At 47.1% G+C, this 27,518-nt stretch overlaps 1 protein-coding gene across 1 annotated transcript in view; it reads right to left on the reverse strand.

Annotated features, from left to right (window-relative positions):
- The window catches only part of Myo10 (myosin X), a 196,314-nt gene extending 169,332 nt beyond the window's left edge, over positions 1-26,982 (reverse strand). The window contains exon 1 of the mRNA XM_034523353.2: positions 26,495-26,982. Within this exon, the coding sequence (XP_034379244.1) occupies positions 26,495-26,515 (21 nt within the window). The 5' untranslated portion in view covers positions 26,516-26,982. The remainder of the gene's footprint in view (positions 1-26,494) is intronic.
- Positions 26,983-27,518: the final 536 nt, after the last annotated feature.

The raw sequence follows: 27,518 nt of genomic DNA on the forward strand, positions 1-27,518 counted from the left end.
TGAACCTATCCCCGCCCACACTGCCACCTGACCAGAAGATTGACTTTTGCGAGCCACAAAGACCTCAATCATTGGGCTCAACCCTCCTTCCCAAGCATCTAAACAGATTTGAAGATTCACCTATTTCTAAAGTTCATATCTATACATACCAATAATGACAGGAATACCTTTGGGTTCTCTGTAAATGCCAGTGAGCTCTATGGAGTCCCTGTCTGGGAGCCAAGCACACCACCTGAATTACTCGTGTGCTGTCCCAATGGTAGACCAGCTGTCTGAAAGACTGGGGGGTGGGGGGGTGTTAAGAATTTCCACCCCTTACTGCTTTCCCGGGCCAGAGCATCATGAAGCTACATTTTCCACATGGGCACAGATGCTCAGAAAATGACTAGTCTGTCTGTTTTCTCAGCCCACACTGAGGCATGCAGGGCTCTTCTGAGCGCTGACCTGGTGTTTTATTTCTCTCATGTGTCCCAAGGTATGCTCTTACCTTTTACTTTTAGCACATTCTTTCTGCCTGGCAAACTACCACCAAAAAATTCCAAAATGTGTTCGTTCATTCATTCTACAAATATTGACCTAATCCTCATGACCAGCCAGGCACTGAGTCACGGCCAAGAGGAGCATAGAATAACAGTGACATGACATTCAGAATCCTGCTGTTCAGAATTCCCTCCTGGCTGGGTGACTACGGAGAATGGCCCTAAGTACAACAAACAAAGTGTCTATGGGCTAGCCGCTGGGCTGGGCACTTCCCTTCCACTAACTTCTTTACTTTTTACTACACCTAGTAAATGAGTCACTATATGCTCCCATTTTACAGATGTGGGAATGAAGACTGAGAAGAGGAAACCTGCCCAAGGTCCCAGGGCTAACAGGTGGTAGAGCAAGTTTGGGGTTCCTTTTCTTTCTTTCTTTTTTTTTTTTTTTTTTTTTTTAATTTTTCAAATTTCAAATAATTGCATTGCTGTATAATTTACATACCATAAAATTAATGGCCCGGGGAGGGAAGCATAAGTCAATCTGCACAGCACGGGCCAGGCAGGGAGGCCTGTTCAAACTGCAGTCTGTCCATGAGTTTAGTCTAAAACAAAACTGCTCATTTCAGAAAGTAGTCACAATAAAGTACACAGGGAAAGAAAATTTGAGTACAGATGAAACCATCTCAAAAGGGAACTTTATTAAAAAGGTCCCCCATCCTGGAAGCTGACAAGATCCTATCAAAATAGGATGGGCCTGTTTGGCAGTGTTAGTCTGACTAAACCCACCTAAAGCACTGGCTGGTGTGTCTGCTGAGTCCTGCATCTGTGACACACACGGTAGGAAGCAATGACTCCTGAAAGCTGTAGGGAAACATTGGAAATCTCTTCTCTTCAGAGAAGACAGTGGCCTAGGAGCTAACCATTGCATACTTGGCACCAAAGCCTCTATGAGAAACACCTTCAGGAAGGGACTCCATGGACCCACTGTGCAGGCGGATAAACCTCCTGTCTGTCTGGTCACTTTCTGAAAGCTTACTGTAGGACTGAGGGCACTAATCTCCCTGACCTTGAAGCCCTCCTTCCCCTAACCATTGCTACAGTGGGAGGAGTCTGTCCTTGGAGCCAGTTCCCCCATCCCTACCCCACCCCCACTTGCCCTCCCACACCCAATAAGACAGGCAGCAGGAATGTAGAGTAAAGAAGAAACCCAAGGAATATTCACCCAACCTTATGAGGCCAGCTGGTCTCCCCGAAACCAGAGCCACCTCATGAAACCCAATTCTTGCTTCACTTCATGGCCAGGGCAAGAGGCCGACTTCATACCTCCACTGATGCCCATGTTCAGCCAAACTAGTAAGCTCCACTCTAGGCTCTGCCAAACAAAAAGATGTTTAGCTTAAATGCAACTCACATTCAAATATCTTTCTCGGATCTCTGGAGCCCAGTGGCATGAAGTGATTTGTAGTTTGCTTTAGAAAGTAAAACTGTTAATGCTGGGACCAAGAAAGGCAACTACTGATTTCAAAGAAACTGGTTATCTGTGTGGAACTGTCACGTGTGTGACCCACATACAGACAATGCGTAGATGACAGTTACTGTCTGGGGACATTTGTTATAATCCAGCAACAGTGGAGTCTACCTTCCTACTCTTCCAGGTCAAACAAAGATGATAAAAAAAGTGTCACTAGACTAAGCTGGGCCATCCTCAAGTTCCTAATCAGAAACAAGAGATCACTTAGCTCTTCTGAAAAGCTGATGATGTCATACACAAGCCACTACTGACAAGGTGAGCCCTGGTGAGTGCAGACTTGAGGACATTGGGTGGATGCAAGGCCAACCCTCAATAATGCACACTGGAAAGAGACATCCGCAGGTTCTCCTAGAATGTCATGAATCTGAGTCTGAGTTCAGGAGAGTCTACTGTATTGCCATTGACCCATGGAGTGAGGAAACGCTTTACTATGGGCGCCCCCCACCCCCCGTCTGTCTCTGTTTCTCTCTGCCTTACCAGTCACTCCTGGCTGTACTCACTGGATAGCACTGGCTGCTGGCTGAGCCAAATAAAAGTGACTACAGACACTGTCCTGACAGTAATTCATTCCCACCAGACCCCAGTGGTCTAAAGGGAAGAAGATCACTGTTACACATCCACCAACTTCATATCCCACTTTCTATCATTAACTCCCCAGGACTGCATGTCAGAAGCCAGCACAGCCCCAACCCGCTTCCTGTTGTCTCTTCACACTTCCTCAAGTCTCCATCTTGAACTCTCCATTATCACTGGCTTGCCAAGCTAGAAAAGGGTCCTTCTGTTCGCCATGCCCTCATCTACAGGGCCTGGTGCCTCCTCTACTCAGTCCTTCTGCAGACACATCTCCTGGCTCCTCTGCTCTCCTCCCCTCGAGCCCCCCAGCTCATTCAGGGAAGGCAAATCACTGATGTTCAAGAACCAGATCGATGTCATCAATTCCAACAACTCTTGTTGTCTCTGCTCTCTATCAAATGACCCAGTAGGATTCAAACCAGATACACACACCCCATCCCTAAGCACCACTGTGTCTCAGATGACAGAGAATGGAATGTCCAAGAAGCCCAATGGAGGTACAGAAAGAAAGACTATCAGAGACTACAGTGAGGACCAAAGGAAAGACGCAGAGACTGCCACACTAAGCGCTATCGAGCCACTGTTAGATGACACGTTAGAAATACTCAAAGGGCTTACACAGGGAGACAATCTCCACTCACCCCTAAGTGAGTTCTTGGGGCTACCATATCCAAAAATGCCGATGGGACAATACTAAAATGTTTGTATAAGACATTTACATAAAATGACAGAGGCATCTATAAAAACAACACTTAGAATACACAACTTCAGTTTGGAAGAAGGCAAGCATAGGATGGCTGGTCTGGATTTTTCAATTTAACTAGCACTAGAACTGGGAAAGCTCTCCTGTGGTGTTTCCACACAGGAGCTTCAGAGAAGGAAGTAGGGGGAAAAGGAATGGAGGCGAGGGAAGGAAGAAGCTAAGGGAAGTGTGCAGCCACACAACCTCAGGGTCTCAAAACATCAGCGCTTCTGAGACACTGAGGCTGAAAATCTACCTCTAGTGCTGGGAAGACAGCTCAAAGTGCTTCAGCACAATCTCCTGCATCTTATTCTTTTAAAAAGTCTGTGCTTGGGAGCATGTATTCGTAATGCAAACACCAGGGAGGGGAGGCGGGCAGATACCCGAGGCTCATGGCCAGCCAGCAGAGTCAGAGCAGCGAGTCCCAGCCAGCCAGAGACCCTGCCTCAAAATAAGACAGACAGACAGACAGACAGACAGACAGGAAGAGAGAAAGGGGGAGAGGGAGGAAGAAAGAAAAAGAGACAGGAAGGAAGGAAGGAAGGAAGGAAGGAAGGAAGGAAGAAAGGAAGGAAAAACACAACAACCAACAACAACAAAAAACAACCCCAAACCAAAAACCAAAAGTTTTTTTTTTTTTTTTTTAAATTTTAAAAGGTGCCTAAGGAACCTTAAATTTTAACAGTGCCTAATGAACTGTACCCAAGGTTGTCCTCTGGGCCACAGACAGGAGCGGAGACAGACAGGAAACACCGGCATGCACACGAGATTTATTTGTGCTACCTTTGATGGAGAGAATGGAACGGTGATGATGAATCAAAACTAAAGCCAATAAAAATGACTTCTGAGTGTCCTGTGAGGCCATGTCAAGAAAATCTGCACATTTCCACCCACCAGCATCTTCGGATGAGTGCTGAAATAACCATAAAACCAGGGCCATAGAGCATGCGAGTCACACATGTGGAGGCCGAGCCAGGCTCCTGTGCCTGTGCCTGGAGTCACGGTGACCTTCAGATGGGACCGTGCTAAGTCTGTGACTGCTTTGGCTGCTTTTCTGAAATCACTCCAACCTCCCACCTCTAGAAAACGGAGGGAGGCCGTAAACTCTTAAAACAGGAAAACGTAACATTTCCGCCTTCAAGACGAAGCTATCCAGTTTCTATCCATCTATGGATGACTTGAGTTTTGGTGCCAAAAATCCAGACGAGACAAGGACCCATCCCCAAACTCAGAAATGTGTCCTAGCTCCAAAGAATCACAAGCACAATAAAGAAACGCTAACTCAAGTGCTGCCACACTACTCCTTTCTCTTGTGCAAACTCTAGCTAGAGGGTGTTTGCCCTACTCACTAAAAACCAAAACCTGTTGTACTACCTGTCAGTGCCACACAATCTGGGGCACTTCACAGACATCAGGCCTCTTCTTGGAACCTAGAAAGCCTGGCAACAAAAAGCTTGAATTCTCTAGGTCTGTTTGCCACAGTCCCCACCGCTCCTTATTGCATACAGCCTGGCTCAATTCCCTCACCCTCCTGGGCTCCTGGTTCAGCTTGTGTGGGCCAGGATTTGCCCCCCTTTTATCCAGTGCTTTGCATAGTCTGGCCCTCACTTCAGGTTTTTAAAGGGGCATTGTTTTGTGTATAATGGCCCCATTCATGGTAAGGTTTTGAAGGGAAGTGTTTCAAGTTATTTAATGGACTTGTCAAGTGTTGCTTTTAATTAAACTTGGCTCAAATGGAAAGGAAAGTGGGTACGAATGTGGGCCAGTCTTGGGTACAGGACATTGAGTCATACCTTAATTCTCACCAAATGGCAGGATAAATTCCATTTCAAACGTCTGTATTTGAGCCAGCCAAGTAAGTATTCTATTTATAGTGCCAAGGGTTAAAGCTTCCAGACGCCCCCAGCACGTGCACGTGTGGGTGAACACACACACACACACACACACACACACACACACACACAATCTCCTCCCTCATATTGAATTTCAGCCTCTAGCATGGCAGGCTTTTCCCGTTAGTTTGTCTTTGATGATTCCTGAGCTATAGACACACTTTCTGGCCACCTGCCAACCACAAAAGGAAATTCTGTTTATTTCTCAAATAAAAAGGGGGTGCAGGGGGTGGGAGAGGGGATGGGGTGTGTCTCCCTCACTTTGGTGCCTATAAAGTTGTCCAGAAGGGAGCTTACACTTCTCAGAGCACTTCTTCTTAACTGATGCCCATCAAGACCTGAACATAAACAGTCTATCTCCCCTGTCGTGAAGCAAACCATTTCACACTCAGGATGGACAGGAGCAGCACCTCAGAGAGGCACAAGATGCTATGCATATTATCTCAAAACTCTTGCCAATGTATCTTAAATAAATCTATATGGGAGGGGGGCATTAAGAACCTCTGAGTTAAGATTACCAGGACCCACACAAAAGCCAGGTGTGGTAGGTGACTGTCTTCCTGTAAACTGGGAAGGCAGTGATGAAGATGCAGGGCCCAGTGACACTGTAACCCCAGCGCTGGGGAGGCAGTGATGGGGATGCAGGGCCCAGTGACACTGTAACCCCAGCGCTGGGGAGGCAGTGATGGGGATGCAGGGCCCAGTGACACTGTAACCCCAGCGCTGGGGAGGCAGTGATGGGGATGCAGGGCCCAGTGACACTGTAACCCCAGCACTGGGGAGGCAGTGATGGGGATGCAGGGCCCGCCCAGTGACAAGCCACTGTAGCAGAACTGGTAAGGTCAGGATTAATGAAAGAGAAACCCTGTCTCAATAAACAAGGTGCAGAACACCAGAGGAAGACACATCTGCAGTTCACCTTGGGCCTCCATATGCACTCCCACAGACACGCAAGTCTACATGTACACATACACATGCACACACACACATGCACGCACACCACATACATGCATTTTCATCCATGCACACCCACAGAGCAAAAAATATCAAAATCTTGAGTCTTAGTTGAGTCTTCTCTGACTTGCCATGGGGCGGGCACGCACGCACGAGCTGTAATCCTTGGAATTCTGGATGGAATCCAGGCCGGCTGGATGTGGACTGCTTGTGAACAGTACAGACTGCAGCCATGTGCCTCTCCCTGAGTGACTTCCACTGCAAAATGGATCAAGGAAGCTAAGGAGTATCAGCTACTGACAACAGAGGCCTAAAGTTGCATCGGGGCTCTTGGGGTTCTGAACCACATACAGAAGATAATGTTCTTGCTAGAGTTACAATAGGAAGTAGACAAAGAACATGGTCCATTACCTGACTTACAGGTAGCAGAGGCTAACAAAGCCCACCCACTGGCAAGCTGTGTCTGCTGCTCCTACCTGCTGGCCTGGCCTTCCCTTCACTACAAGCTCATGTGATTCCAACCAGAGACAAACCCCATAAGATTCTACCAGAAGACTTGCAAGCCCACGGGGCCATTCCTCAGACAACCTGATGCCCAATATGGTTAAGTCTCTATCAGACAGTGGCCTACTAACAGGCAAATCACCACATCCCAGAACCATTATCTCTTAAGAGCAGGGAAGTCTGCAACACAGAGCCCGTCCATAGGACTGATCTGCAGACATGCTCTCTGTGCTGGGCTGCCGGTTTTCTCTCGTCTATTTGTAAATGAAGTGTCTAGTCTCAGATAGTTGAAGAAGTCTCAGACAAAACAGCCTCAGCTGGAACCCAAGCTATGAAAATAATCTTGGCATAGACCCATTACTTAGGGCAGGATCCTAGAGCACAAAAAAGGGCCCCAGACAGTGTAGCTGTGCCTTGGGTCCTGGGAACTGGCAAGCCAGTTGTCATGAGAACGCAAAGACATGAACACACTGAGACACAGGAGGAGCCAAAAGACTAGAAGTTTCCAGAGAACTATGTGATCTGACAAGGTATGTGGCTCCACCTGGGACAAGCAATGGTGCCCAGAGTGCAGACACTTCATATCAAGGACTTAGCATGCAGAATAGCACCGAACAGACCCTCCTAAATAGCCTCTGTTTTAACTGTTGTTACTTATTAAAAGATGCTTGGTTTCTAGATCAATGTGGGGGACTTTCCAAGCAGCGTCACTTCATCAATGGAATGGGCTTGGCATTCCCAGCTGTCCCAGCTCCCCATCATGTAGTATCAAGGAGCGAGAAGCATCCAAGCATCCACTGCCAACCTTAGCCTCAGAGCCTGCCAGAGGTCCCAGGGTACCAATGACCCACTGATTTCCATGATCTCCAAAGGGAAGCAATAAACCACTTCTTATCACTAGCCTGGATTTAACACGACTAGTAAATAAATACCTGGGACATGTTGCGTTTTGGTTGAGCGGTGTGGTTCCTGAGTGTTAAGTCTCAGCCTGGGTGAAGACATCCTGGCTGAAGCCTCATAAGCAACCTGTCAACCCCAGAATTCTTGCATGAACTATCTCCAGAGATCTGAATTCCACATCGGGTCAGCCAATCCTCCAGAAATCATCCTCTAGGGAGAGTCATTATGATTCAAAAGCTGTATGCTGACTCATGGTCTAAAAAAAAAAATTAAAAATCCCGCTTGGATTTCAAGGAGTTTTTTTTTTTTTTTTTTTTTAAGTTTAATTATATCTGTTGTGCTTTGAATATAAAATTCCCCCAAGGGCTCATGTGTTTAAACACTTGGCCCTTAGCTACTGGTGCTGTTTGGGAAGGTTCCATGAACACTTAGGAGGTGGAACCTTTCAAGAGGAAGTTTGTCAGTGGGACTGGGCAGCACAGCTTCCTCTGCTGCCTGGGTGTGAATGCAATGTTATCAGCCAGCTTCCTGCTTCTATACTCACTCCTTCCTCTCCACGAAAGGCTCTATGGGGGGTGGGGGGAGATAATGTTAAAAATCCCCCTCTTCTCCACTAAGTTATGGTTTGGGGTGTTTTTGTTGTTGTTGTTTGGTTTTTGTTTTGTTTTTGGTTTTTTGAGACAGGGTTTCTCTGTGTAGCCCTGGCTGTCCTGGAACTCACTCTGTAGACCAGGTTGGCCTCGAACTCAGAAATCCACCTGCCTCTGCCTCCCAAGGGCTAGGACTAAAAAAGTGCTTGTCACCACTGCCAGGCGTACTAAGTTATGTTTGTCAGGGTATTTTATCACAGCAACATAAAAGAAACTAATATAACATACAAATGATATACAAAATATGTGATTCTAAAGTTTATCTTAAAAAGGTATCTCATTTGTAGCACTTTGCAAAGTCAGGAAATGTCAGATTAGGGGGTTGGTGAGACGAATCAGCGGTTAACAGCACTTGCTTCCCTTCCAGAAGACATGAGTTCAGTTCCCAGTGCCCACGTCAATGGCTCATGGCCTGTAATCAAGCTGCAGGGAACTTGACGCCCTCTTCTGACCTCCACAAGCACATGCAAACACACACGTACACATACATTCACATTCACATTCACACACACACACACACACACACAGTCTTCTTTTTGAAAATAAGATTAATTATTATTATAGTCTTCTCCTGGTGGACAGAAACCAGGCAGAAATAAATACAGAAAGAACTCCCACTAAGCCACAAATTAAATGGGGAAACTTAAGAGGCTCCAACTTAGTCTGCCTGCCTCTTGCCTGAGGACTTGATGAAAGCAGTTATGGGTGTGAACTTGGGCGTCATCTTCCTCTTATTTTTAGCAAACAACTGGGTTGCCGATGGAGTCAGCTGCCTTTCCAAGTGATTCATTACGGACGCCAGCCGGCAATAAAACCATGCCTGGTGAAAAGGAATCAGAAGGGAAAATCACACACTTACTCATCAAAACTGAGAGACTGTGCAAAAGCAAAGGGGCGGGGCTTGCCAACAGGGCTCACTGGCCACACTTGAGGTGCCTGCCTCTTCCACGGTCAGGGTTGGTAACCTAGGTGTTTGATAAGTAACTACAATAAGCAAACAGCAAAAACAAACAAATAAAACACAAAACTCTAGTGAGAAGAATGAAGCTTGCTGATACTCACTCCCCTGCTACCCTTCGTTCTCCTCAGAAAACACTTGCCAAATTGGTGACGCTCTGCGCCCAAATCTGTGTCCTCAAGATCCAGACAAAAGTAATATTATGGCTCATCTGCTCGCAGTTATCAATCACAAGAATCAGTTTAGAAGTAAAGAGAATTAAGATATCCATAGATCTAGAAATATACCCTCATAATATATATAACAATAATATTAAAGTCTGAAGGGTCTGAAGACCATATAATACACACACACACACACACACACACACACACACACACACACACACTGGGAAATTACTTTCACAGGATGTTTTTATTGAGATAGCAAGAGACCAAAGCAGAAAAGAGTAGGGTCTTAGGAAACATTTGGACCAAGCTAGTGCACACTGTTGCACAGTCCTGTGCAGTTCAAGATGCTTGGTACATGTGTGTGTTTCTTACCCAGCAAATACCAGCACTCCCTCCCCACATCTGTGCCAACAACCACAGCTGTCTTCAAATATTGCTAAAGTCAATCACGCCACCGCAAGTCACTCCAGATCGAGAGCTGCTATTATCCACAAAAACACTGTAACGTAGACTGATCAAGCCTTAGAAAAAGTTAGCTGAAAAAAACTGTTTTTTTTTTTTTTTTTTTTTTTTTTTTTTTAGTTTTTCAAGACAGGGTTTCTCTGTGTAGTCCTGGCTGTCCTGGAACTCACTCTGTAGACCAGGCTGGCCTCGAACTCAGAAATCCACCTGCCTCTGCCTCCCAAGTGCTGGGATTAAAGGTGTGCGCCACCACCGCCCGGCTGAAAAAAACTGTTAACTGAATATTAAATCACTATAAAATAGTCCTCTATGGCTTTGTTTTGATTTCTCATGGAAGCCATCAAGTGAACAGGCAGTTTGAAGTGATTGATCGAAAGCTAGCTGTCAAGGCTCCTCCCAAATCTCCCATCTCCCACCCCAGCAGGGAGGCAGTTGCTCAAGAGCAGAGCCAAGCAGTCACCTAGGATCAAAAGCCGCTGCCACTGGGATTGCAAAGATTAGCAAAGTCTGTCTGGACTGTAGAAGATGCTCCCACTTGTGAAGGACCATCCTGGATGGGGGCAAACACCAGTTCATCCTTGACATCTTCACCAAGGCTATAGGAGCTGCTAATTAAGCAGCCAGTTCTTGGAGTTGCTCATCCAAGGCAATCTCGGCTGCTTTAAAACCCTTGTGTGCTAGGGGAGACTCCAGAAAAGCTGTGGACACTCAAGGGACTCCAACGACCTCCATTCGTTTTTCTTTTCTGGCAATTTTGGGGGTTAAATGTGGGGCCTCAGATGTGAAGACAAGCTGTCTGACCATTGAGCCACTCAGACTTCAGACTAGCCTTGGAGGCCTGGAAGAGACTTCCAGTGAGGTGCGCCCGCGCCAACCCTGACCAGCAGGAATTAAGACACGGAACAACCGGTTCCTTCTCACAGCAGTTTCCTCAGGATGCTTAGCAGTTGGTAGTCAAGACGGCGAGCCCCCATCCCTTCCTGGGCGCAGCTTATAAACCCTGCCAGGAGCCCATGAACTCATGCCACTTGCACCATACAGCTGAGATCACTAAACAGCAAAATAAGCTATGTGGGATAAACAATATATTTATCAGAGTGTGCTTCAGCTGTTATAGGCTTTTGAAAACCAAGTCTTTCATCAGGGTATATGGTTCCAGATGGCTGCAAAGTTGATCTAGCCGCTTTCTACTAAAGTCGGCTCCCAACAGTGAGGCTGACAAAGTTGAGCAAAGAGCAGGAGTCTCCAGGTCAACAACAGCTAGGGGCTACAAAGGCAGAGACCAGGAGCAACTTATTAAAGTCAGGAGAATACAAGAGATGGTAGAGAGCAGAGACTCCAGGAGGTTCGAAGCCATGAGGAAACCTCACAGTGAGAGTGAACAGTGCACACACAAACCAGAGCAGGATATAAGGTGTTTATGGCTTCCACCTTATTGCTTGGAAGGAGAAGCTTGCCATTTCGGCTCCGCTGTCTAATCAGAGAGCTCTTAGGGTTCCACCTGTGTCTGCTGGCACTATGGGTGTTGCAGCCACGCCTGCCTTTGTATGTAGGTGAACTCTGGTCCTCAAGGTTGCAGAGTGTTCTTACCCACCAAGGCAGCTTTAACACAGAAAATCTGCACTCTTTAAGATGAACATCTACCGGGCATCATGACCTTCACCGGGGCTCATCGTTGAGAAGTTTATTTAAATGCAGTCCACTTGTTATTTTTAAATCTCACATTTGTGAAAGCAGGATCTTTTTTTTTTTTTTCCCCAGAATGGCTTTATTAAAACAATCTATAAACTTCCTTAAGTCAACTTCTGTCCAGCCTTGGTGAAGAAGATCTGGGGAGACTAAAATCCCCAAGATGGAGAGACAGCTGCATGTCACTTCCATGACAAAGCCAACAAGAAGCATCAGCTGGGCAGATGGAAGCAACAATTGTAAACTGCACACATTAAAAACAAAAACTGTACAGTTTCCTGATGCTGTCTCTCTCTTGATCTCTTAAGGGAAAAATAAAAATAACAAAGCTGGAAATGTAGGGTTAGCTCAGAGTGCCTGCCTGGCATGTAAGAAATCCTTCCACAGTGCCACAATTCCCAGGTGTGGTGGTATGCACCCATAACAGCAGCACTTGGGAGGTGAAGGCCGGACGATCAGGGTGTGTCCCTCACCTAAAGTCACTCAGCAAACCTGAGGCCAGCCTGAGATACATGAGAGATGCTGAGGAGGGGAATTCCAGCTTCTAACTAGTTTACAGATAAAAAGGGCTCTCTGGCTTGTGCAAGGGAGCCTGACAACACATGGGTTTTGAACCTACCACATACAGAAAGTTAATTTACCAAATCTGCCCCAAGGCCAGAAGGAAATTGCTACAGCTGAAAAAGCTTCATCACCGGGAGAGAAAGGAGACCTTCTGTGGCTGTCAGGGTCTGCAGGGAACCAAAGCCAAAATTTACGGGCAGTGCCTGACCTTCAGGTCCTTGAAGTTGAAATTTGGCACCAACTTTTGAGATGCTCCTTGATGTATAAAAACCTTTAGGAAACACAGATCTTATGGCAGTCAAAACAGTATTCTGATGACCCCCATCCTTCTAAGACAAGAATGTGGGAAACGGCAGGGAGGTGCCCTTCTGAATTTTATCTTCTCAGAAAAATACAAGCAGCACAAGGTGAAGTCTGAATCTTTACAGCAAGGGGTGAGTTCAATAGATCTGGGTAAGGAAAAGTCCTTGGAGACACAGCTTTGGTGAGAGACTTTCCATCCTACACCCACAGTCGTGGCTGCCTCAGCCAGGAACGAGGAATACATACATAAATACATACACACACACACACCATAAACACTGTGCTGGTTTTCATGTCAACTTGACACAAGCTAGAGTCATCAGAGAAGGGGAGCCTCAATTGTCAAAAGCCCTCATTAACACTGAACTATACACAAGCCTGTAGAACATTTTCTTAATTATTGATTGATGGGGGAAGGTTCTATACCTGGCATTCCTGGTTCCTATAGAAAAGCAGGCTGAGCACGCCATGAGGAACAAGCCAGGAAGCAGCAACCCTCCATGGCTTCTGCAACAGCTCCTGACTCCAGGTTCTCACCGCGTTTGAGTTCCCACCTTGGCTTTCCTCGATGCGTACGTAAGGCAAATAAACCCCTTCCCTCCCCAAGATGCTCCACAGCAATAGTAACCCACAAAGAGGCACATTTATAACGTGTAGAGGTGGCCCTCTGTAGTCACCTCTGCCTACTGTAGGTGAAAAACAGACCTTTCTAATTAAGACTACCTAAGAAGTATAAATGAAAAACAGCACGCATGTTCTATAAACAGGGGGGTATGTATATGAAGGGGCTTAAGCACCATGGCTTTTGTTGTCCAAGAGGGACAAAATGGTAGTCCTAAATCCAATCTCTCACACATCCCAGGGGATGACTTAATGCATACTAGACTTAACTATGTAGACAGACTTACAGACTTGCTGCCCAGACACCAAACACATCACATATGCAGGCACATACTCAGGCACAAGCACACATGCTCGCGTGCGCACGGGCGTGTGCGCGCACACATACACACACACACACACACACTCAGAAAAACAAACAACAGCAAGTGCCCACTCTTCATACAAATCAGGGGTGACCCAGACAGAAGACTGGTGTGGGGGGAAACTCTTCGGCCCTGACTTCAGCATTCAACTTTGGTGGCGAGATCGGAACACACGGTGTTCCCCCAGGGCTGGGATCTCTGCACAGCTTGATTACAAGAGAAGGAAGTGGGACGAAGATGTCAAGGGAGGAGGCACAGCAAGCTGACTCAAGAACACACAGGAAGGAAGCAGGCAGGTCAGAGTCCCAGCAGAGGACCGAGAAAGACAGGGACAGCCCCATGCCTACGGATCAGGTGGCCCTCACCTGAGACACTGAAAAGTTTTAGAGAGCATGCCCTCCTGTGTGGTTTGTCTCTCCTCAAAGTTTTCCTTAGTTTTGTCTTCTGCACCAAACATGGCTCTTCTCAAAGCATGGTTCAGAAGCCAGAAGCGGCAGGAAAAGCCCCTGTTTAGTAAGAGACCCCCAGGGACACTGCTCCCCCAGATTCCACAGTAGGCTCTGTCATCAGCCATTCGTTCCACACAGGCAAAACGCAGGAGAATCCCCTGAGCTCTTGCCCATCCCCCCCTCACAAGCACCTCAAGCTGCCTAGGTTTTCCCAGTGTAGCACACATTACTAGATAGATGTCATTGCTCCCGGCAGACTGCCAAGGCCTTGGGTGGAGCCCGTCAGTCACACAGTCTAGTTTTTCTCGACAATCCATTTCGCCAGGGTAATGCCCTCACTGCCACCAGAACAATGCCTCACCCAAAGGAAGTCTGAATGTCCTCGAAGCCTGGTGGGTTTTTTGGTTTTTTTGTTTGTTTTTTTTAAAGCCCAATTTGTCTCGATCCGACTGTGACCACTGTTGGGGGACAGAAATGTCTTGGTGCACTTTGTTCTGGCTCCAGTGATGTCTCCTGCACGGCAAACGGCAGTTGAGCCACTTGCTTAACTGGCCACGTCATGTGGAACTGGACTGGACTGGGGCTATGACACTGAGGACACCTGGGCCCAACCCCAAGAGCCTGGCCACACAAGTTCACCGTGTCTCATGATGAACCTGTCCCAGATGAGGGAAACTCAGACTAGGAATTTCTGCACTGTAAAATGACGACCAAACATTCTAATAGGAAATGTACTTCGAAGTATTTGAGAAAACGTGGGCCCAGAGGGATGGCTCCATGGGCACAAGTGCCTGCTGCATAAACCTGACAACCCAAGTTCCAGGCCCCACACAGATGGATGACGAAAACTGAGTCCACAGAGACACCCTCTCACCTCTGCACCTGTACCACGGCACGTGTGTGCCAAGCAGCACATGTTATACACCATAGTTCATCTGATTAAAGATAAAATAAATGTAATTTTAAAAAAAAAATCATTTGAAAAATAAAGTAGGACATCAAATAGCTACTTCACAATAACACTTACTCAGGACAGGCATGAAATGTGAGCTCTGAACAGCCAGGAGACAAAGAGTAGGGTAACAGAAAAGCAACCCTCAGTCTCAGCAGCAGCTGGGGTTAACATGTGTCTGAATGTCACTCATTCGCAATGCTAACCCAGGACAAACTGCACCATACACCATGAAAGCATATCAAAGGGTAACGGGCGAAAGAAGCCAAACTCCCAGGTTCAGCACACATGGGTGTCAGAGGCACACACCTGGAAGCCCAGCACTGGGAAGTGGGAGGCAGGAAAATCAGGAGTTCAAGGTCATCCTTGGCTACACAGCAAAGCAGTGAGTTCTGGGTCAGTCTGGGCTCCATGAGACTCTGTCTCAAAACAACCATAGCAAGGTTATGTGTCGTTCTGTCTGTATTCATTTATGTGACTACCTAAGGTGACGAGAGTTTAGAGAGAGGAATTGGGAGGACAGAGGAAAGAGACAAAGGGATGATAAGGAGTCCCTGAGGGACCGTCGTAAAGTGTCCCTCAGAGACACTGGGTTGTGAAGCACTTGCTGTATGTACACGGGAAAAACAGCTCGGAGCTGCACATAGCAGTGTGTGCACGAAGGAAGGACAGTCTATGAAACCAGGGAACGGGGTGAGGTCTCTGCCTGCACCTGAACTATCATTTTGGTGCTGAACTATCATTTTATCAGCTTTGATACTGAACTATTGTCATGTAAAAGGTCACCATCAGGGATACCAGGTGACAGTGAAGAGGAAGGACCTCCTGTATTCTGAGCCATTTTATAAAAAATGTTTTGCAGCAATAGGGACCGAACCTAGAACCTGACAGGGCTGGGCAGGCATTCTACCCCTGAGCTACACACCTGGCTGGGTGGTTGAGCAGATTCTAAGCCTGTGTTTAATTATTTTTTTTAAAGACACCAGAATGAAACTCCAAAACACACACACTGAAGACCTAAGATGCAACTTACTTACTGAGACCTTTGAGAAAATGTGACCCTTTTTTCACACAGAGAACAACGTCAGGTAATTGCTCAGCACAAGTGATAGTTCCTTAGTGCTCGAGGGACAGGATGTAAGTAAAAGAGAGATTGGTGAAGGGACCCATGGGGGAACAAGAAGATGCCCAGGGCAGAGGCCCAGCTGTACGGGAATTACACCACCTGTGACTCAAATGTCCATAGGGTGCAAATGTAAAAGCAAACGCAAAGGCTGGCTGGCACCCAAGGGCGAAAGAACGCAGCCCCACACAGAATCAACTGCAGTACTGATACAGTGTGGTTGTCCTACATCCCCAAAGCCACGAGAAGCCTTTAGGCAAGGTGAAAGCATGTCACTGAGTTTAATCTGCATCAGAACAGGAAAGTAGCACTGAGGTCCCTTAGTGTCAGGGGACACTGGCATGGGTACTATCTGGTTTCCCCATGGGTCCCTTCAAGTGCTCAGGATATAGGACACTTATATACCATCCCTCAAGCATTAGGGAAACATTGCTTACACAATAATTAACTGACAGTTGTTCTCTGTGGAAAAAAGAATCTGGAAACATCTGATGTCACAACAAGGGAGTTGGGGATACTGACACCCAGTAAATGAAAGGTCAGCAATGAGGCTCAAAGTCTGCTATGCACAGGGCTACTATACCCACACACAGCAATGTCAACGACGCCGGAGTCGGAAAGACCTGAAAAGAAGGTACACTTGAATACACCCAGAAATTTGAGACTGGAAACTACTAGAAAGCTACCTTGGCCCTTAGCTCTGGCCTACACCAGTAAATCTTCTAAGGAGAGACAACAGTTATGGAAACCAGTCCAGGGGTCTGGTTCGGTTTCTGGGACTTGTTAGCGTTATCACATGCACACGCGGGTTTTAAGAGTGGCTGCCCTCTTATGCACCAGTAAAATGAAGCCAGTTAAGGTGAGGGCTGAGGACCCGCCCCCTTCACCCTGCTGAGCCCTCTGCGGTCACATCTGTACAACAAAGTGTGGGCGGAAATGAACAGGAGCCAAGTCTCAGCAAAGACAATGGTACCTCTGTTAGATGTACATGTCCCGACACTCTGATTTCAGAGTACAGAGAAAGACTTTCTGAATTAATAAATAATGAACTTACACCTAGGTCTCCCAGCACATGTGTGTGTGCATACATACATAATACCCCCCCCACACACACACACACTCACTCATCATATGTTTATTAAGCCCACAAATTAAAACTGCAACCACAAAACAACTCTTGCCCATGGCTATCTCAGAAGACAGGACAGCGAAGGAAAGAAAATTAAAAGGCTACATAACCAATTCTTCAAACATATATACCCAGAAAATATATATCATGGTACCTGTGATGCTTTGACCTCAAATGAACACTAGTAATTACGCCCAGATAGGGAGAAGGGTATGTCAATCAACAGCTTTGCTGTTAATTAATTTAAAAAAAAAACAACTGAAGAGCCAGATGTGGAAGCATAAATCTAGGACCTTGTGTTTACCTCCCCCACCAAACTGTACATCACGTGACCTGACACTTTTCATTAAGCTTATGAAGTCAGAGAGCCCGAGTACAGTCGGGTGAGCCCTCTGATCGTACACATCCATGTCTGCAAAATTGCATCTTCAAGAAATAAGTAGGCAAGCGTGCGATGACCTAGGTACCAAAAAGAGGCCCACGTGCTGCTAGGAAAGCAGACAGCCTGAGACACCCTAAAAGGGGCTGTGGAACTGATATGCCTGCCAAAAGTACGGGCCGGGCTACAGCAGTTAGACCCAACTCCTGGAAACGCCTCCTTGTACTGGGGACCCCCGAATGCTGTGACTATCACAACAAACGAAAAAGCGAACAAACGAAAGACAGCAGTTTATTCAAACAAAATGCAAATCTTGGTCTTCGCTAGAAAATAATAATAACTTTAAAATCTGCACTCATAACAGTTCATCGGAGTATAGTGTCACGGACGGTCAAATTATGGAACTTTCCCCCAAAGCTCACAATAGAATTTAGCTGTTCCACTTCAAGCTTCGTTCTTTAAAAGAATCTGAAACAAAAGTTTATCTCTGAAGACAAAAATTACATGTGAAACACGCAAAAAAAAGAGTATTTTTTAATAAATACCTTAAAAATTGGAACAAAGAAATAAACACATTTACACGGGTTGACAAGATGGCTCAGTGGGTAAAGGTGCCTGCTGCCAAGTGTGTCCATCTGAGTTCAAACCCCGGGAACCACATGGTTGAAAGAGAATCAACTTCCACAAACTGTCCTGATCTCTAAACATGTGCTGTGACATCATAGCACTCACACCTGCACACTCAAATAAAGGAAATGTCATAGGAGACTGAGAGGTTAACCGTGTGTGGCAGTTAGAAGTGATTGGTGCACTTCCAGAGGGGCCAAGTGTGCTCCCGGGCACCCATGGCTAGCCCACAACTGGGTATGACTCCATCTCCAGGGGACCCAGCACCTTCTTCTGGCCTCTGTGGTGTGCCCACACACACGTGACATCTGTAGAGACGCACACCATACAGAAAAATAAAAACAAAGGAAGGGAGATGGAAGGCCTTGGTATAAAGGGTTAACAAATAATAATGGAAGAGGAAGGTTAAATTAGGCTGGGCATGTGGGAGACGGAGTAGAGGAAGGATAAATACCACCAGACACCGTGAAAATGACTTACAGAAACCCACTGCTATAGGAACTCTACAAACACACACAGAAAGTTCAAATGGCCTTCTCCCACAACAGGGCAACAACAATGCTCCTACCAGACACTAGAGGCTAACCATAAAAGACCCAACGTCAGATATAAGCTGCTTGTTTTGGAACTGTTGGCTAGTGAGGTCCCACGGGCCCCCCCAAACATTACAACTATGGCCGCGGCTCCTGGATACACTCCAGAACTTGATGGTAAGACCCTACTGCTGAGGGCGGTACCTGCTCGAATCATAGAATATAGCCAAATAAGGCTGGTACAAGACCTGGAAGCTTTTCCCTACTGCCTAGCTTTCAGAGTGCTGGGAAGTGTTTGCAAGCTACTGAAGAAGAGTGACAAATCCTTTAAAACTAAAATAGTGCCTGGCCTAGGAACACACGTCCACGCCCACGTCCACGCCCACCACCACCACCACCACCACCACCACCACCACCACCACCACCACCACCACCACCACCACCGGCATGAGCCCCATGGGAGAAACCAACCACTCTTTCTTTTTTACAGTCTTTATGTATACAGGTGTTCTGCCTGTAGGAATATATTTGCATCCCATGTGTGCAATGGCTCCTGAGGTCAGAAGATGACATCAGACTGCCTGAAATTGGAGTTGCAGATGGTTCTGAGCTGCCGTAAGGTTGCTGGGAATTAAACCCTGGTCTTCTAGAAGAGCCACTAGTGATCTTGACCACCCAGTCACCTCTCTAGCCCTACCAACCACTTTGTAATTGTATCTAGGTCCCACGCCACAGGATGAAACTGTCACCTAGCCCCATGATCAGGCTAAGAAGCTATGACAAGATGGGTCATAGGTCCTAGGGGAGAATCTTCTACCATCAAGATGCTAAGTGGACGAGCCATTAAACCGACTCCTAATGACTTATCATCATACTCAGAGATCAATGCATCCAAGTCTCTTTCTTCATCTGAGAAGCTTCTTTTTACAGAAGCTGGTGATTAACACAGAAGGCCCTTTACTGGCCAAGGTGCCCTTAGGGGAACACATAGGCTGCACTGCGCTCGGAAGGCTCAGGATTCCTTGCAGACAAGAGTGGAAAGAGTGTAGGAGCCCAAGGCAGCGGATGACTAAAAGAAAACATCTTCTGGACGCATGGGGGTAGCTGCACAGATGAGCTCACAGCAGTTGCGACAACATGCACAAAGCTTGCTCAAGCCCAAGACAGACCAAATCCCAGCATGGAGCTGGGGGCCGGCACATAATCCCACCCCTAGTCACGGAAGTACTGACAATTTCTAGCTGCTGGGAGAGGGAGGGACAGTTTTCTCAAAGAATGTAGCCCCTGGTAAAGCAACCACAGTCCAGTAGAAGACCACATAGCCAAGAATATTTGCCAACACAAAACTGATCTTGAAGGATCCAAAAAAAAAAAGACACAAAGTTGGATGTGTAAGGAAATAAACTATGGTAGAGTTGATGAAGGGGAGGTGAATATTATCAAAGCCATGGGTTTGCCAGGCGGCGGTGGTACACAGCTGTAATCCCAGCATTCGGTAGTCAGAGGCAGGCAGATCTCTGAGATCGAGGCCAGCCTGGTCTAGAGTGAGTTCTGGGACAGTCAAGACTACACAGAGAAAAACCTGTTTTGAAAAACCTAAATAAATAAATAAATAAATAAATAAATAAATGCAAATCTTTTTTTTTTTTTAATTAAATGAATAAGGCTAGAAAGGAAATTCCCAAAACATGCAATCCCCAAACACGGTTGTGTCTATATTATTCTCTGAACATCTAATCATGGTCTCATCTCAAAATAGACTTTTTAGGTGGATAACCTCTGTCTTCATTTTTTAAAAAAAATAGCACTGAAAAGTATGGAAAACAAAAGAAATTCTTGCTCTGGGCTAAAGCAGAGCTCCGAGGTAGATCATGTGCCTAGTAAGCAAAGGGCCCTGGGTGCTATCTCAGGGGATCAGGAGGAAGAAGGCTGGAAACACAAAAGGACTTGCCTTAAGAAATGGCACAGGGGCTGGAGAGATGGCTCAGAGGTTAAGAGCACTGACTGCTCTTCCAGAGGTCCTGAGTTCAATTTCCAGCAACCACATGGTGGCTCACAACCATCTATAATGGGGTCAGATGCCCTCTTCTGGTGTGTCTGAAGACAGCTACAGTGTACTCATACACATAAAATAAATCTTAAAAAAAAAAAAAAAAAAGAAATGGTACAAATTCACAATAAAGTAATATTGATGATTATGGCATATATAATTAAATTAAATTCTTACAAAGACACAAAGTTGGGTGGACAGGAAAGCAGGGAGTGGATTAAGGAAGAGTTGACAGAGGGGAGGCGATTTCATCAAAACCTGTGGCTTTGCTGGACGGCGATGGTGCATGCCTTTAATCCCATCTCTGTGAGTTTGAGGCCACTCTGGTCTACAGAGCCAGTATGCAGAGAAACCGTCTCTTGAAAAAAAATCACCTCCCCACTTATAAAAAGCACAACAAAACAAATATGTGATGTTAAACTCTCAATAACTAGTGTCTCGTGATTGGAGGAAAGGTCAGAAACATCTCCCTTCATCTCTTAACTTTGTCCTAAAAACAAAACATATATATATATACACACACACACAAACATAAACATATATATATATATATACACACACACACACACATATATATACATACACACACATATACATACATACACACACACACATTTTAATCTGCTCCTTGGAGGAAACTACCTCCTCCTGAAAGATCAACTCCTACCCTTGAGGACTTTCTTCTCTATGCACTTGGGGCAGCAGAATTTATTTGTACATAAGACCTCTAACCTGTCATGGTTCAGCTCACTCATTTGAGAAGAGGGAAGTCCTGTAAAGTATACAAAGCCACCAGTTAACAAATTCCTCCAAAGCCCAAGAGGAGAGAGAGCAGGCTCAGGGGAGAGAGTGGGGAGCTGGCTGTGAACTAGGCCTGCTGGACGGGGCAGGCAAGGACGTCCACCCAATCTGCACACACGGCAGCAAGCAGAAGGTGAGAACTCATGTGGTGGAGATGGGGAAGAGAGTCACAAGATTAGAAGGCTTGAGAACCAGCTGGAGATCAATATGTCACCCTGGAATGGCTGCAAGGACAGCCTATCATCTAGATGAAATTCTGGAAATGCAGAAGTTTCCAGGTTGAAATAAAAAAGGAAAAAAAAAAAATCAAATCAAATCAAGCAGCCCAGTTGAGTCTCAGGCTTCCTAACAGCCACATGTACTGGAATTTCACTCAGCATCAGGGCCTTTTCCTCCTCCTCCTCCTCCTCCTCTTCCATTCTTGTCTTCACCCTTCTCCCTCCTCCACACAGGTATTTCCTGCATCAGGTTGCCCTCAAACCGTCTATGAAGCCGAGGATGACCTTTCTGCTTTTACTTTGCTATCTGCACCTCCTGCGTGCTAGGCCTGCAGGCCTCGGCCACTACATCCTGTCTTAAGTGACCTGGGCACCTAACTCAGGGTCTCACCCAGTGAACTACATCCCTAACCTCTTTTTTGACTTCTAAGTGTAGCTCTGATCTCTGACTTCTAGTATCCACCACCTACCCCGCCTGTAATGCTTTGTAAAGCTAACCTCACATCTCCCTAACAACCGAGCAAGACAGATACTAGACTGCCCACTTACTGTCAGCCAGCGCCCTGGAAAGCCTACTGACCACAGGGATCTCTCAGATTCTTTGATCCCACAGATGGCAGGCGCAGTGTGACGGATGCTAAGACTGGGAAGCTTTCACTGGCCTTCACACAGCGCTGGAACGGCAGGGGAAATGGTACCGGTACCAAGCCGCACACCGGCTTCCCTGGGGGCTTGCTCTTCCAACTCCCCTAATCACAAGAACAGATGAGCAAGTTCAAGGTTTGAGAGTGTGCAAGCGTAAAGCCACTTAATGAAGTTAGAACTGGAAAGGCAAACTCGGCCCTGCGTCTCCACCAGAAACCTGGCACAGACTGGTTTCTGCCTGGTTTTGAGATGTACAGCTAGAACATCAGGTCATGTGCTGTGGGAGAGGCAGGCTTTCTTGGCCTCCCCTAATCAAGAGCTCAGTAGTCTGGGCTAGAACAACTGTCTGCTTGCAGCTGTTCCTCCAGCTTTGCTGTCCTGGACATGGGGTGGGGGAGACCGGACAAGGGAAATTCTTGTGGACTATTCAGACAAGGCCAGAGACTATAACCTCATTGTGAAACAAGGCAGAGAGAACCTAGCTAATGTTTATCAAAAGACCTTATAGCCCCAAAAAGATTTGGTGGGACCCAGAGGTCCTTAGCACTCCTTCACATATTAGAAGCAGATGAGGTATAGAAGAGATAACAGAAAATACTACTGTCTCCATTTTCTTTTAACAAGAAATGTCACTAACTCTCTCCCATTCACAGAGAATACACTAGTCAGAGAGGAGGGAGGAAAGAGCTTGAGGGGTCTATATCTAGCTTAAAATGCTCTCAATAACTCCAGGTAACAATTAAAGCCATGGTGCCTTCCCAAGCTAAGGGGTGGAGGGGGTGGGTGGGAGTGTGTAGTGTATGTTTGTGTGTGTGCTGTGTACGTCTGTGTTTGTATAGGTGTGGTGTATGTGTGTTTGTGTGTATGGTATATGTACGTGGGGAGTGTGTATAGTATGTTTGTGAGTGTGTGGTGTGTGTATATGGCGTATATGTGTTTGTATATCTATGTGTGGTGTGTATGTTTGTGTGTCTGTGTGCGGTGTTGAGTCTCAAACTCCACACCTTTACCACTAACTTACACCGGCAGCCCTCCTCTGAACATTGTTATGGCTAAATTTCTTCAAAGCCAGACGGAACCAGACTATAAGAACTAGGCTTATCTACTAGATATTCACTAACAAGCTACCTCCTGAAACATTAATATCTGCTTTCCACATTTATACGTGTCTGCGACCTCCATGTATGAAAATCAATGTGTCCATTTATGTGGTTGTTAATCCCCACAAGGTCTTGTACTTGCACAGCCATTACGCCACACCTATTCCCAAAATAAAAAGCAGAGCTGAGCTCTTTGGAAATGCTTAGCACCCTACTACACTCCAGACACCACAATGTGTGTGTGTGTGTGTGTGTGTGTGTGTGTGTGTCTTCTTGTTTGTAATTACTTCTGGTTACGGACATACCTAAACCTGGTTTCTGCCTGAAGTCAACTTTTTAATAACGTCACAAGAAAAGCTGCAAACACAAGCTTTCCTGCGCATGAGCACACACAATTAACTCAAGAGAAGCCATAAAAACTTAATGAAGGCCAGGAAGAAACTGAAACCTGACTGGGGAGTTTGGCACGTTCTCTTTCACCAATCCCCGGAGCGAATTTTGAAGGCAGCGGTGTCAGCTGATTGGCACAAACCTTGCAAGCTTCCCTGGCCACTGGCCCCTAACAGGACGCCTGATCCCAGTTAAACCAGGCAAGTGCAGACAAGAAGCACACACAGGAATTAGGACCCACAAGGCAACTGCTTCTCTCAGGGCAGCTCAGCTGGGAGCTGTTTTGTGGCTGTGTTGCCTTCAGGAACATCTGCACACACTCTGGGTGTCGAAAGTTGAGAGGAAGGTTCTCTGTATTGAGTGAGTGAAGGTCAGAGATGCCGCTCTCTGTGCGATGGGCGTAGGCCACCCCTCCAGCAAAGAGGTACCTGGGCCCCAATGTCAAAGGTGGTCTATGCAGCGGCTGCAGACAGTCACAAGTGCTTCCTACTTCCTTGTTATCTGCCTCACATGTGGAAGGCCTCACTCGCTTAATTTATTTTTTAGTCGTTAGCACGAGTTTCAAATTGTTGGCTAACAAGCAACAAGTCATGATCTCTAAATCACAGAGAAAAGTTAACAAAGAGCAGAACACTACTCAGTGTGAAGGAAGGCCTATAATCTGGCTGCCCCGGACAGTCTATCAATCCCTATGATCCCTTTGGATCTGTATCATTTCCTATAAGCTAGTTGCCCTTGGATACTATGTGATCCAGTGTTTTCCAGTCTAACAGGATAAAGGAATACCTTCTCGGGACAATTAACAAAATGGTGTTCTAAGACATTAAGGTAAAAGGGTCTACCTTAGGAGTGTGTCTTCAATCACTATACCAGGGTTTAGCTTTTTCACCTGCCCCGTCTGTTAAGTGGAGGTCAGAATGCTGACAGCCGACTAGAAATCACTATGATAACATAAACACTAGAAATCACGACGATAATATAAACATGCCAGCGAATTAAAAGCATTGTAAATATATAGATTTTTTTTTTAACTCCCAGAAATACCAGCCACCAGCAGCAAAGGGGAAGGACTGTATATCTGATAAATACATTCTTCAACCTTGGGCTAGGAACTTACTAATCTTTGGGTTAAGATTCTTCACTAGATAGAAGAAAAAATGAAACAGGCAACCAGTAAAGACAACTTCAGTGTTGTTCCAGTCACAGAACTCTCCTCACAGAGAACTGAGGTAAAAAAGAGTTCTTGGAATTACTTAACAGTCCCATAACTTAGAGGCAAGGATCCAGGAACTGCCTTGGCATTTTATCATGAAGTTTCCGCCACTCACACTAGAGGGCAGAATTCTACCCAAGGGGAGACTTTGGTCCTCAGCCTTGGGGGACCTGGTAGCCCCTCAACAACTACACACAAATTTTCTAAAAGATCTCCAAGAAAAGAACTATTTTCCTTAGAGACAAAACTTCATTTTTCTTATAGATAAAAGCAACTAAAAACCCAGCCTAGTGGTAATTTATTGTTGTGTACCAACTCAAAAGTCCTGCTGCCTTCCTACAGGTTTGAAACAAAAGTCCACGAATTTAAAAAAATGTTAAAGAGTATCTATTTTCTATATATTTCTGGGGTCTCTGTTTTCTATATATTTCTCTTCTTCTAAGTGATGGATGGTGAATTTCTTTCCAGGATGCCTTTCAGGGTGACAGAGACAAACACTTCGGTAAAAGTCAGTTCGACCATTTTTGCATCATCGTGGCCATTATAAGTAGCTGTCAGAGAACACTGTAAGTGAGTGAACATCAGACCTTGAAACACTATAGCCAATTAACTCTGGTAAAGCAAGTTAGCTAAAGCGGAGGCAAACTCTCTCCACTCTGATTTGCTGGAACATTCCAAGACTGTCCTGGATTCACAAAACATCACCCTGACTTTCAGCAAAAAAATCTCATCAGGCCTCCCCACGTTAGCTAAGTTTACTTTGAGCCACTTCAAACCTCAAAACTTAAACAGAATTTATTAAATAAACACAACCAAGAAAGGAAACGGTGCCAAGAAACCAGAGCGGTTCTCCATCCCAGGGGGAAAAGGAAACTTTCAAATCCCGTCTCAAGTAACTGTGGTGTCCCGCCCTCAAAGACCCTAAAGCGGGCATCGGTTTCATCTTCTAAAATAACCATTGTTTGCCCTAAACGAATTTTATTTAAACTAGAATTCAAGATCTGCCAAAATAAGGCATTAAAACAGGATCATTCGGTCTCGTGCTCTGGAATTATCCGCAAACCCGACCTGAGCGGCGCTGCTAAAGTCCGGACCCCAGACTTGAAGGCCCAATGAGGCCAGGCAAGCAGTGACTGGACCCAGCCGGCCGGCTCCTCTGGAAGCCACAGGAAGCCCGCACGTTCAGCAAAGGAAGTCCCGGACCTTTCTTTGAACAAGGCACCTCCCGGTTGCACCTTTTACCGCGTTTCCTGCACCCGAACCGTCCGGCCCGCAGCTCTCCCCTACCCGGCGCCCGGGGACTCACCTGGCGCGGAGTGTCAGCTAGCCACCCACGCCCGGGGACATGCGAGCGCAGGACAAACTCAAACCTGCCTAGGCTTACTCATCCGAGACTCGGGGCCGGCGGAGGGAGTGGGGTTTCAGGAGACTCCCACAAAGTTTCCCCTCCTGGGACGCGCAGGCGCCGGCGAGCGCTCGGTGTGCCGGTCCGGGTCTCGGTCTCAGCCAGGTCCTCCCCGCCACTCACCTCGGGAAAGAAGCTGTCCATTGTTCCGGCGCCCGCACCTTCCCGGCACGGCTCGAGTTGCGGAAGTCAGCGCAGCGGCAGGTCCCGGGAAGCCACGCGTGTCACCGTGCGCGGGGCGACTCCAGCCCGCGGAGCTGCCGCGCTGCCATCCCCCGGTCGCTGCTGCTCCTCCGCACCTTTTGTCCGCGTCTCGGACCTCCTCCGTCCCAACCGCAGCCTTTGTCTCTCCTTCCTCCAAGTTCCTCACTTCTGGGCGAAGTGCTCCCGGGCGGAGAACAGCTGGTGGCACATTCTTCCCGGGCTGGGGGAGGGCCGGCAAGGGGCTGGCGACGCGCCTGCCTCCCTCTGAGCTCCGCCGGGGGCGCTCGGTCCCGGCGGGGGTGGGGTGGGGAACTGCGGATCACCAGCAAGGAAGCAGCGGTGAGCACTCCTGCCCCAGGCGCGGCCGGCTCTCGCCAGCTCCTGGGTCTAGCTTACCCCTGTGCTCCGTCCGCCCCGCCCTCAAGCCCCGCCCCCGTCACATAGCCACGCCTCCAAGTGTAAAATCACGCCTCCTCTGGACCTGGCCCCGCCCCCGGAAACTCCTCCAGCCGGCGGAGACTGAGCGCCCGCTCTCAACTACATCCAGACCCCGCCTACTAGACTCCTGGTTACGCCCATCGTAGCCCCGCCTACAGCTTGCTCGGGCTTCCCACAGGCCGCGCCCTCTCCCAATACCACCTAGACCACGCCCACCGGATGCGCGACCCCGCCCCTAATGAGCCCTGCCCTCTGCCTTCCCGAAGTGCGCCAGGCGCGCGGAATCCCAGCTATCACTTAGACCCACTCTGAGTCCTTGGAGCCCTACGCTTCTCCTGGGTCTTCTCCCTACCTGCCTAGACGCCATTAGATGACTTGACTCTTCCCTCTGGCCATAGAGACTAGATAGTTACGCGGGATTGACGAGGGGCTCCACCGCAGTGAATTTTAAACACCCTAGAAACCTGCTCCACGTGGATCTCATCAGTGCGGCTCTGCCGTTGTG

Source organism: Arvicanthis niloticus, chromosome 19 (genome assembly GCF_011762505.2).
Source record: "Arvicanthis niloticus isolate mArvNil1 chromosome 19, mArvNil1.pat.X, whole genome shotgun sequence".
NCBI lineage: Eukaryota > Metazoa > Chordata > Mammalia > Rodentia > Muridae > Arvicanthis > Arvicanthis niloticus.